The following is a 12,692-nucleotide window of genomic DNA, read 5'->3' on the forward strand; positions in this document are numbered from 1 at the left end:
GGTACACCAGGGCTCTCCAACCCTGTTCCTGGAGAGCTACCCTTCTGTAGGTTTTCACTCCAACCCTAGTTGTAACTAACCTGATTTTCAGCTTCTCAACTAGCTAATTAGTAGAATCGGGAAAAGGGTTGGAGCGAAAATCTACAGGAAGGTAGCTCTCCAGGAACAGGGTTGGAGAGCCCTGATGTACAGAGTCAAATGTATGAAACTGTCCTAAAGATGCAACTGATTTACAAGAGGAATAAGATTCCCAGAACCGATACTTTGTTTTGACTCCAATTGCCTCTGTGAACTTGCACCTAACCAGATGTGCAACATTGTAGCCATACTGTAACATACTTACTGTAGCATTAGAAGAAGTGGTAGTACTTTCAAGATCATCCCTAAATCCTTAATCAACCTTAACTCACTCAAAAGTTTCCTTCTTACCAATGAAAGAACATTTATTGTTGGATTTAGTTTTTTAAAAATTGGGTCTACTGTAGTGGGAAATCGTCACTGTTAGATACGTCTAGTATAGTTTTATTGGACATTTAGACTTATTCCATTCGTTAATCCCGTCTCCCAAGTATAATATTCCCTCTCCATAAACATGTCAGACTGTAAGGGGTGTGGCCCACCCTCTGGAGAATCAGTCATATCAACTATTTCACAAAACACTCCATAACCTTCTTATGACTTGTTAAACATCACATCCTAAAACTTCACTACCCTCCCTCCTTTAGTCGTCACCTTGTTCTGCTCTAACTGAACAGCGTTGCAGATATCCAGGTTATATACCCTTGTCCTGCCACTTTCCAAAACAGTAGCCACACTTTTTTTTCTTTCTCCTAAAATATAACCAAATCTCTCTGTTCAAGCCAATCCTTAGCTTCTGCCACTTGTCAATACTTAGCCTATCAGTGAGCAGTGGTGGATATGTTCTAATGTAGAAGGGGGATGCCATTGGACCAAGGGGTTGGTTTGAGATTCTCATCGTCTGTTCCCACCCCAAGACAACTCTTTTTAGATCTGAAAGGATTATATGGATATGTACACGAAATGGTCATAGCTCTAGGAGGTTGGTGTTTCCCATTTTAGCTATCCATTCATAGGGAAACGGTCTGCTTCTGGTCAGGGATCTGTAATGACTGAATGGGTGCACAGTGGATTGAATGCACACACTCAAGCACGCACACACACACACAATGTGGCTCGATCAACAAAAAACTACAAAAAAAATTAATTGATTAATTGATTATCGTATGGCATGAATATGTAATGTTCCTTCATCCTTCACCAAGATGATGAATGACCTTTCACCAATCGTCTTGACCTCAGGATTTGACATCAATGAGACGCTAGAGTAAAATGATCAATGATTAATCAAGATCGATCAAGATCAATGAGCATCTAGTAAAACGAGCAGGACCAAACATAAGTCATGTAAAACAAACTGAAACTAACAGTAATATACCTCCACTTTTCTGTTGGCAAATGTACAATCACTGTATAACGAACCGGATGAGCTCATTTGGAGTTTATCAACGGGACCTGAAAAACGGTAATATCCTATATTTCTCAGAGTTGTGGCTGAACGAGGACATGGACAATATACATCGCTGGTTTTTCATCGTCAAGACGGGACAGCAGACCCGGTTAAGATGACGGGAGGATGGGTAGTGTCTCTGTTAACATAAGAGGTTGTGAACCAGCTGTTGTTATGGAAGTCTCAAGTTTTTGCTCGCCTGAGTTAGAATACCTCATGAAACGCTGCAGACCATACTTTTTACCAAGAGACCCACATGAAAAAATACTACATTTTGTTATAGAAGACCACAATACTTACTATCGAATTCTATAAAACTGTAGTATACTGTAAAATACTATACTACACACTGTAGTATCTCTCATTCATGTGAAGTACTTACTATAGAATGCTGTAGTGTACTGTAGAATACTATAGTAAATACTACAGTACTTACTACAAAAGCACTGTAGTCAATTAGCAATGTCTGCAAAAACACTACAGTCTGCAAAAACACTACACTTGAACTTTTTTAACTACAGTATTTCATTTGCATATATACTGCCAATTCACCTGCCCCATATCACCATTTGCTCCACCCATAAGTGAGAAACCAACATGCCAAGTATATATCATATATTGTGTTCCTACCGTTTATAGAAAAGCGCAGACATGCTAAACAATCAATTCAGACCCCAGTCTAGATTATAGAAAAAGTGATCTTTTACTAAACTCAGCAAAAAAGTAACGTCCCATTTTCGGGACACTGTCTTTCAAAGATAATTCGTAAAAATCCTAATAACTTCACAGATCTTAATCGTAAAGTGTTTAAACACTGTTTCCCATGAACCGTAAACAATTAATGAACATGCACCTGTGGAACAGTCATTAAGACACTAACAGCTTACAGACGGTAGGCAAATAAGATCACAGTTATGAAAACTTAGGACACTAAAGAGTCCTTTCTACTGACTCAGAAATCAAAAGAAATATGCCCAGGGTCCCTGCTCATCTGCATGAACGTGCCTTAGGCATGCTGCAAGGAGGCATCAGGACTGCAGATTTGGCCAGGGCAATACATTACAATGTCCGTACTGTGAGACACCTAAGACAGCGCTACAGGGAGACAGGACGGACAGCTTATCGTCCTCTCAGTGGCAGACCACGTGTAACAACACCTGCACATCCGAACATAACACCTGCGGGACAGGTACAGGTTGGCAACAACAACTGCCCGAGTTACACCAGGAACGCACAATCCCTCCATCAGTGCTCAGACTGTCCGCAATAGGCTGAGAGAGGCTGGACTGAGGGCTTGTAGGCCTGTTGTAAGGCAGGTCCTCACCAGACATCACTGGCAACAACGTCGCTTATGGGCACAAACCTATCGTCGCTGGACCAGAAGGAATGGCAAAAAGTGCTCTCACTGACGAGTCACGGTTTTGTCTCACAAGGGGTGATGGTCGGATTCACGTTTATCATTGAAGGAATGAGCGTTACACCGAAGCCTGTACTCTGGAGCGGGATCAATTTGGAGGTGGAGGGTCTGTCATGGTCTGGGGCGGTGTGTCACAGCATCATCGGACTGAGCTTGTTGTCATTGCAGACAATCTCAACGCTGTGTGTTACAGTGAAGACATCCTCCTCCCTCATGTGGTACCCTTCCTGCAGGTTCATCCTGACCCTCCAGCATGACAATGCATGACAATGCCACCAGCCATACTGCTCGTTCTGTGCGTGATTTCTTGCAAGACAGGAATGTCACTGTTCACGGATCTCAATCCCATTGAGCACTTCTGGGACCTGTTGGATCGGAGGGTGAGGTCTCAGCAATGTACACACAATACCCCATAATGAAAAAGCAAAAACTGTTTTTTGACATTTTTACAAAGGTATTAAATATTAAAACAGACATTATTTACGGAATAATTCAGACCCTTTGCTATACTCGATATTTGTAGGTATTGGGATTGCGGCTGAGTAGGGGTGTAGCATAGGTTGGCTGCCTGAGGCGGTTCTCAATCAGAGTCAGGTGATTCTCGTTGTCTCTGATTGGGAACCGTATTTAGGTAGCCTGGGTTTCACTTTGTATTTCGTGGGTGATTGTTCCTGTCTCTGTGTAGTGTTCACCAGATAGGCTGTAATTAGTTTTCACGTTCCGTTTGTTGTTTTGTATTTGTATCAGTTATTTCATGTATCGCGATTCATTCATTAAAGAACATGAGTAACAACCACGCTGAATTTCGGCCCAACTCTCTTTCGACAAACGAAGAACGCCGTTACAGATTGGAGTCCACATGTGGTAAATTAAATTGATTGGACATGATTTGGAAAGGCACTTGCCTGTCTATGTAAGGTCCCACAGTTGACAGTGCATGTCAGAGCAAAAAACAAGTCATGAGGTTGAAGAATTTGTCCATAGAGCTCAGAGACAGGATTGTGTTGAGGCACAGATCTGGAGAAGCGTACCAAAAAACGTCTGCAGCATTGATGGTCCCCAAGAACACAGTGGCATCCATCATTCTTAAATGGAAGAAGTTTGGACCCACCAAGAAAGACTCTTCCTAGAGCTGGCCACCCAGCCAAACTGAGAAATCGGGGGAGAAGGGCCTTGGTCAGGGCAGAACCCGATATTCACTCTGACAGAACTCTAGAGTTCCTCTGTGGAGATGAGACAACCTTTCAGAAGGACAACAATCTTTGCAGTCACTCCACCAATTAGGCCTTTATGGTAGAGTGGCCAGACGGAAGCCACTCCTCAGTAAAAGGCACATGACAGCCCGCTTGGAGTTTGCCAAAAGGCACCCAAAGACACTCAGACTATGAGAACACGATTCTCTAGTCTTATGAAACCAAGATTGATCTCTTTGGCCTGAATGCTGTGGTGTAATTATTATAATCATAAGGAGAGACTTTTAGATTTCTTCAAAACAATCTAACTTTATTATTTAATTACTGCAGTAATGGAGCTGGTCGGTAATCACCCCTGGAGGTGATCACTGAGAACTAAACAAGTGGATTTGAGCCACAGCATTTTATAGCAAAGTCCATCCTCCTGGATGTTCATGACAAACAACAGATGTATGGAATGGGTCACAAGGTAAAATTTTGTATGAAAGATACTTATAATTCACAGCAGACAGTATCTCATTGTGTAGAGACCAAGGTCTAGCCCTGGAGCTACACCTTGGTCCTGAGCTACCCCTCTGTCCTGAGTTACCCCTCGGTCCTGAGCTACCCCTCAGTCCTGAGCTGCCCCTCAGTCCTGAGCTACCCCTCAGTCCGAAGCTGCCCCTCAGTCCAGAGGAGTTTGTTTAGTCAAGTAGGGCCCTTTAGTAGGGTTGCCAATCCTAGGTCGGTGGCGAGGGTCGCCGTTCCTAGGAGGAGACTAAAGCGGACAAAGACTATGGTGGAGTGGGGTTCACGTCCTGCGCCAGAGCCACCACCGCGGACAGATGCCCACCCAGACCCTCCCCTATAGGTTCAGGTTTTGCGGCCGGAGTCCTCACCTTGGAGAGGGGGGGGGGGGTTGGTCAGAACGTGATCTGAGTGGGCATTCTATGTTGTATGTCTAGTTTGTCTATTTCTATGTTTGGCCTGATATGGTTCTCAATCAGAGGCAGGTGTTAGTCATTGTCTCTGATTGGGAACCATATTTACGTAGCCTGTTTTGTGTTGGGTTTTGTGGGTGATTATTTCCGTGTCTATGTTAGTTGCTGGTGTCAGCACAGTTCTCATTATAGCTACACAGTACTGTTTCGGTTTTGTTCACGTTTATTGTTTTTGTATTTTAGTGTTCAGTTTGTCTTTCAAATAAACAATATGGACACTTACCACGCTGCGCATTGGTCCTCCGATCCTTCTCGCTACTCCTCCTCAGAAGAGGAGGACGATAACCCTTACACCTACTTTGTAAACTTTTTTCGTAGGCTAGGTTGTAGCAACCTCATGATGGCTATAGGGAATTTTCTAGTATCATGTAGTAGCCTAAACCTATCGATGTTACATTGAGCTTGGTGAATGGAATATGAATGACAGTCATTCAATATGCTGTAATAGAAATAAAAATGTCTTCCCTGATCTAAAATGGCACGACCGCCACTGATATGCACTATGTACCTTTTAAAAGTTCATGCAGCGGCTTATCAAATCATGATACTGTATTATCATGTCTGTATGTGTGCTCTTTAGTTTGCTTCAGTTGATGTGTAACTAGACTTTCACTTCGTCAACTGCTCCAGAAGATAGAGCTCCCCGCAGTGCACTGAAAATGTAACAAGGTCAAGGACAATGTGATACTGGATTTCTGATTTAGTTTCTCCTCTCTCAATGAAGTCTGCACAGTCCAGATTGGCCTTAATAAGGTGATTAATACAAAAAAAAGGATTACTCAACCACCTGTGTTGAAGTTCCTTCTGACGGGATGAAGTGGATGAACTGTGAGTGGGATAGCCTGTCTGTAGCTGAACACAGCTCTGGTTGACAAAGTCTTGAAGAGGCCATTTTGTACACTTTGTTGTTGTAAAGAGGATATAACACAGCATCTATTTGTGAAAAATGACTAAGTCCTAAGTGTAAGCTAAATGTAAGATCTTCTTGTCTTAGATGATACAAAACAAATGTTTTTTTTTATTATGTTCACAGTCAAATGTATATCAAGCTAAAGATTCAACTGATTTGCAAGAGGGATGAGATTTCAAAAATGTTCACAGATAGTTATTGTAGCAATACTGTAAAGTGATATAGTCCTTCAAACATCATTCATGAATCCTTACTCAACCTTAGGTTTCCTTCTTTTATTGTTGTTAAGATATATATATATTCATACAGTATATACATTTAGTCTACCGTAGTAAGAAAATGCGTAAATGTATGGTTACATAGTGTAGTTTCACTGGACATTAGAATTATTCCATTAGTTTATCCCCTGTCCCAAATACAGTCTTTCACCTTTTTCAGAAACATGTCAGACTTTTACATTGAAGGACGGAAGGGGAGTGGCCCACGCTCTGGAGAAGCACAGTCAAATCAACGGCCAACTATTTCACAACCTCTCAATAACCTTCTTACGTCTTGTTTTTAAACATCACATCCTCAAACTTGACTATCCTCCCTCCTTCAGTCACCACCTCCTTTTGCTCCCAAGTCTCCACTTCCCCATTACTTTGCTCATAGCGGCGGATTTGCACCTTTCCCGTTGTGGGGAGTGGGCATGGGAGACCCCTCGACGCCTCTTTGTGGAGAAGCTGTTTCATGACATCTTGACTGGGTTGAGTTATGCCTGATGGAAACAGAGCATTACCCTGGTCTACCTTTGAAAGGGGAGATGGTGAGTTCTTGACCTCAGTCTTTGGCAAGGCTGCCCGCTCCCATCTTGATAGGGAAAGTGCTTGCACAGGAGCTGGCACTACTGTCTTGACCTCAGGCATTGGTAAAGCACTGCGCTCAAATCTCGATGGAGATGGTGAACGCTGTACAGGAGCTTGAGGACGTGGCAATGCATTTTTAACCTGAGTGTGAGGAAAAGGTGTCAGAAGATGTCCTCTTTTCTGCCTCCCGGTGTTGCCGCCACCGCCATCTACCCCTGCCCTTTGTATCTCTGGCATGATTCCAGCCATGGTGGCTCGCATTGTGGGGTCTCTCTGCACCATCCTACAGACAGCGTTACAGTACTGCTGGCCTTGGAGACTGAGGGTCTCCTGGATCTTAGTTGGACAGACGCTGGGGGTGTACAGCCTGACTCTGGCACAGAGTTCGGCAATGATTTTACCCATAGCCCACACATCCGAGCGCTGATCTCGCTGGCCCCGCCTCTGCAGGACCTCAGGGGGAGAGTAGGCTTCGTTGCCCATATCCACAGCAGAATTTAGACCATTGCGGAAGAATTTGGCCAGCCCCATATCAATGATCACAGCTCGGTGAGTGTCATGCTCTACCTGGAAGAGATCATTTGAGAGGGGTGGAAAAATATTGTTTTATTTCTAGTCTATTAATTTACAGTGATAATGTGATAGTGATAAACAACAGATGAACAACTGCTTCTAAAGGCTTGCATCATTAATGAAGAACATCAGAATAACAAAAACAACTTTATTGTCTTTCTCACCATGATGTTGTCAGGCTTGAGGTCCTGATGGACAATATCTTTGCTGTGTAGATAAAGTAGTCCTTCACACATGCCTGTGATGATGGTGGCCTTTATAGATGGAGTCAACTGTGGGGGAAGAAAGGCTTTGATTATCAACTGATGAGCTAACTTGCACATAGAAATGTTTTAATAATGTTGGGAAGGCCCCCCTGAAAATCCCGTAGGCCTAGATACTTCTTTATCAGATATTTCAGATATTTGCTATGTGAACTTTCATCAACACTGTCACATGCATGTTTGGTGGCAGCAGTGGGATCCATAGGTCTACCTGGATTTGAGATTGTTGTGATTTGAAGATGGTTGTCTCCAGTTCTTCTCCAAAGATGAACTCCATGGGGATGATCCACTTAGAGTCCTTGAGTGTTGGATTACCCAGAAGCTTCACTATGTTAGGATGAATTGCCTTACTGGAGTCCCAGGTCACAGGGAGAGTGTGAAATACAATGGGGAGAAATGGTTATGAGGGCACAACTAAGCACTTCTGTAGTGACCATCATCAGCACCCTCATCAACACCATCTCTGATAACATCACCATTTAGCAACATACCATGATAGCACATTGTCTGTCACACTCACTTGTATACTTGACACTCTCTCTCCAGGTCTCTCCTATTGATTAAGTGTTGTGGCACCTTCTTGATTGCAGCCCAGGTGTCATTGTACTTCTCCCTGTAGATCTTCCCAAAGCAGCCAGCAGCAAGAGTACTGGTGGAATACGCCATCTAGGGGGTTTGGTTGGGATTGGGCAGTGGGTTCACGGTCCAATAGAAATGACTACATTTACATTTACATTTAAGTCATTTAGCTAAAGCAGTGGTTCTCAATCCTGGTCCTGGGGACCCAAAGGAGTGCACATTTTGCGTTTTGCCCTAACACTACACACCTGATTCAAATCATCAAAGCCTTTTGATGAGTTAATAATTTGATTCAGCTGTGTAGGGATAAGGAAAAAACTAAAATGTGCAGTCCTTTGGGTCCCCAGGACCAGGATTGAGAACCAGTGGACTGAAGCATTCACCTCTGCATAACATTTGTTATAGTACTATTGTTACGGTAAGTACAGTTACTTCTCTCAAAGTTACAAAGAGAGAATTCCAAACAGAAGACGATAACGAAGTAGGTGAGAAGGGTGTGTCTGTTGACTACAAACTGAAGAAAACAGTGCTGCAACTGTAGAACAAAGGAATTCCACTGACAGTTTCTCACATAGTAAGGCAGAAATTCTGTTGAAAATCTAAACTGGTATTCTAATCCATTCCAACCATCTCTAACTGAAGCATTCCCAAATCCCTGATAGCAATGTAGCCTATTTATGCCAGCACAGTCAAAGGTCGTCAAACGCTACACAGAAACATAAAAGTCACATGCTGTGTTATGACATTCATTGTCATATACAGTACCAGTCTAAAGTTTGAACACACCTACTTATTCAAGGGTTTCTTTATTTTTAATATTTTCTACATTGTAGAATAATGGTGAAGACCTCAAAACTATGAAATAACACATATGGAATAATGTAGTAACCAAAAAAAGTGTTTAAAAAAAAACTAAATATATTGCCTTGATGACAACTTTGCACTCTCTTTCCTGACTTGCTAGAGCTGCCTCGGTCAACTGTAAATGCTGATAATGTGAAGTGAAACGTCTAGGAGCAACAATGGCTCAGCCACAAAGTGGTAGGCCACACAAGCTCACAGAACGGGCCCGCCGAGTGCTGAAGTGGGTAGCATGTAAAAAATAGTCTGTCCTCGGTTGCAACACTCACTACCTAGTTCCAAACTTCCTCCGGAAGCAACATCAGCACAAGAACTGTTCGTCGGAAGCTTCATGAAATGAGTTTCCATGGGCCAAGTAGCCACACAGAAGCCTCTCCACCATTGGATAATAAGCTCTGGGGCTGTTTTTCAGGGTTCTAGTCCCCTTAGTTCCAGTGAAGGGAAATCTTAACACTTCCGCATACAATGACATTCTAGACAATTCTGTGCTTCCAACTTTGTTTCAACCATTTGGGGGAAGGCCCTTTCTTGTTTCAGCAAGACAATGACCAAGTGCATAAAGCGAGGTCCATACATAAATTATTTGTCAAGAAGGGTGGGAACTGGCCTGCACAGAGCCTTGACCTCAACCCCATGAAATACCTTTGGATGAATTAGAACACCGACTGCGAGCCAGGCCTAACTAATGCTCTTGTGGCTGAATGGAAGTCCCCTCAGAAATCTCAGAAGTCCCCTCCAACATCTAGTGGAAAGCATGTCCAGAAGAGAGGAGGCTGTTACAGCAGCAAAAGGGGGACCAACTCCATGATAATGCCCATGATTTTGGAATGAGATGTTCGACAAGCAGGTGTCCACATACTTTTGGTCATGTAGTGTATATATACACAGTCCCTTCAGGGCCTACACACAATACCCCATAATGACTAAATGTTTTTAGAAATGCTTTTTGATCATGTTGTGTACCTTTCAGTGACCATTTGTGGCCTGCCAATCATATATAATGTGGGCCTTACTTCTGTTTCCAACACTACAATGATTTTAAAAGATTTGATGTTGGGAATGACAAACACATTACAGTGATATATTCAGAGCGTATGCTATTCAAACAAAGATGGAATTGCTCAACTTTGAGCATGTAAGTACGCAGAATATGAAAATGCCATTTCTTCCCATCAATATGCAGCTCTCTTGACATTGGCTTTACAGAAATGGCCACATTTGGCAAATTAAGTTGCCACCTAGAATGGAGCAACAACTTTTGCAATCCTCTTTACATTACATTTATTTCATTCACTGGAGGCTACTGAGGGGAAGACGGCTCATAATAATGGCTTGAACAAAGTGATTGGAATGGCATCAAATCGTGTGTTTGATGTACTTGATACCATTCTCCCATTCCGCTCCAGCCATCACCACAAGCCTGTCATCCCCAATTAAGGTGCCACCAACCTCCTGGGATTTCATTGGATACTGGTATAACACACGAAATCTCATTTGTTCTATTTTACAAAAGCTAACTTCATGATTGTTATACATGGGAAGTTAATCAAATGCAGTTAATATCATCTAAAAGGCAGTGTAGCACCTATTTCTAAATGCCAGAAACTCAAATATAAAGAGTCATTTAGAGCACCCCCAAAACAACATTCCCAAATTGAAAACTCTTAAATCAATTGTTCTAATATTGTAATGCTGTTCTAAAATTTGTGTTTGAGGTTTTCTCCAAATCAGCTCCAACTTTGGAAACAATCCCACAACACCCTGTGGTCATTGTCACACGGTGAATAAAACACTTATAAAAAGTGCAATACATTTGTATTTTAAAACAAGAAAACTGTGTCGTCTGGTTTGTTTAATGTAAGGAATGTGAAAAAGTGTATACTTTCACTTTTGATACTTAAGTATATTTAAAACCAAATACATTTATACTTTTACTCAAGTAGCATTTCACTGGGTGACTTTCACTTTTACTTGAATCCTTTTCTATTAAGGTCTCTTTACTGTTACACAGGTACGATAATCGGGTATTTTTCCACCACTGGTTTTTCCACATGTTATTGCTGAAATAGGATTTTGATGATATGAAGATAGTAATTGTTTCAATATGTTGTGAATAGTGTACAAAAATCCTCACAGCCATTTTCCATAACTAAGTGAAGTGATGTGGAGTTAAGTGCCACTTGGTGCGCAACAGCTTACCATGTAAAGTAGGCTACAGGCAATATGTTCCTCTACTATGTGAGTCATAATAATGACAATCTTGTGCTCAGGGCATTCCAGCAGTCTTACTGGTTTTTATATGCGAGTTGCATAAATTGTAAAATTGTAAACTAACAAAGAATTTTGTCAAGTTAGAACCCATTGATATTAGTTACATTAATATACAGAACCAACTACATAAATGTCAGATAAGGTCCATTATCTGCTACCTGGACATTAAGGTCAAATCTTATTAAATTATCCTTACCTCTTGTCAGTTTACTTCAGGTATGGCTGCTGTCCTGCTGTGTCAGGTGTAAACATAAAATAACACAGCTGTGTTTTTACTGCTCTTTTTACCTCTTGCATGTCCCACCCCTAAAGTAGTCATACCCCTTTTTCTGGATATGACAGAAAATGTGGTCGATCTGTCATACACAGAAAGTGTGCGAGGCACATGTGCATACTATTGTTGCATAACATTTGTTAGGGTAAGTAGTGGTACATGTAAGTACACACTACAGAGTCAAGTCTCTCCAAGTCACAAAGACAAAGAGAGAATTCCAAAGAAAATATGACAATGAAGTGGGTGAGAAGGGTGTGTCTGTTGACTACAAACTAAAGGAAACAGTGTTGCAACTGTAGAACAGAGGAATTCTACAGACAGTTCCTCACGTGGTAAGCTGGAAATTCTGTCGAAAATGTAGCCTGATATTCTAATCCATTCAAAAAACCAACCATCTCTAACTGAAGCATTCCCAGATTGCACAGTACACTATTTGTGTCAGCACAGGCAAATGTTGTCAAACTCTACACAGGCACAAAAAGAGAAGAAGAGGTATTTGGAGTGGGCTTCGAGGCAGACTCAGGAGACATGGACATCATCCATCGCTTCAGAATATATTACATGCTAATGTTCAGTCCCTGGACAATTAAATATATGAGCTCAGGGTGAGGATCTCCTTCCAGAGAGACATCAAGTAATTGTAACATACTCTGTTTCATGGAATCATAGCTCTCTCCAGATATACTGTCCCGGTCCATACAGCCAGCTGGGTTCTCAGTACAGTGCGCAGACAGGAATAAAGAATTCTCCGGAAAGAAGGCAGTGGTGTATGTTTCATAAATAACTACTCATGGTGTGATTGTGATAACGTACAGTAACTCAAGTCCTTTTTTTATCCCTACCTAGAACACCTCACAATCAAATGTAGACCGTATTACCTCTCTTCGGTTATAGGCACAGCCATGTATATTCCCCCTCAAGCCGATACCACGACGGCCCTCAAGGAACTACATTGGACTTTGTGAAAACTGGAAACCACATATCCTGAGGCCACA

The 12,692-nt window shown here is 42.1% G+C and overlaps 1 protein-coding gene across 2 annotated transcripts; it reads right to left on the reverse strand.

Moving 5' to 3' along the window:
• Positions 1-6,174: 6,174 nt before the first annotated feature.
• Positions 6,175-11,859, reverse strand: LOC124020679 (spindle assembly checkpoint kinase-like). 2 transcript variants are annotated; one of them, XM_046335922.1, is made up of 5 exons: positions 11,620-11,859; positions 8,233-8,378; positions 7,924-8,062; positions 7,614-7,721; positions 6,175-7,443 (listed from the first exon to the last, which is right to left on the reverse strand). In XM_046335922.1, the coding sequence occupies exons 2-5, from the start codon at positions 8,376-8,378 to the stop codon at positions 6,574-6,576; spliced, it is 1,263 nt and encodes a 420-aa protein (XP_046191878.1). In that variant the 5' UTR covers positions 11,620-11,859; the 3' UTR covers positions 6,175-6,573. The 2 variants fall into 2 exon arrangements, with proteins under 2 accessions (XP_046191878.1, XP_046191879.1); XM_046335923.1 differs by lacking the exon at positions 11,620-11,859 and adding an exon at positions 8,863-9,158.
• Positions 11,860-12,692: the final 833 nt, after the last annotated feature.

The sequence above is a fragment of the Oncorhynchus gorbuscha genome, unplaced genomic scaffold, assembly GCF_021184085.1.
Source record: "Oncorhynchus gorbuscha isolate QuinsamMale2020 ecotype Even-year unplaced genomic scaffold, OgorEven_v1.0 Un_scaffold_874, whole genome shotgun sequence".
In the NCBI taxonomy this organism is placed as follows: Eukaryota; Metazoa; Chordata; class Actinopteri; order Salmoniformes; family Salmonidae; genus Oncorhynchus; species Oncorhynchus gorbuscha.

What these genes read in the sequence shown, in the direction of transcription:
- LOC124020679 (XM_046335922.1), bottom strand. Translation starts at nt 8,378, where the DNA reads ATGGCGTATTCCACCAGTACTCTTGCTGCTGGCTGCTTTGGGAAGATC. An exon ending in AGAGAGTGTCAAGTATACAA is followed by an intron (nt 8,063 to 8,232) that starts GTGAGTGTGACA and finishes CTGGGACTCCAG; the next exon opens with TAAGGCAATTCATCCTAACA. An exon ending in CACAACAATCTCAAATCCAG is followed by an intron (nt 7,722 to 7,923) that starts GTAGACCTATGG and finishes CTTCCCCCACAG; the next exon opens with TTGACTCCATCTATAAAGGC.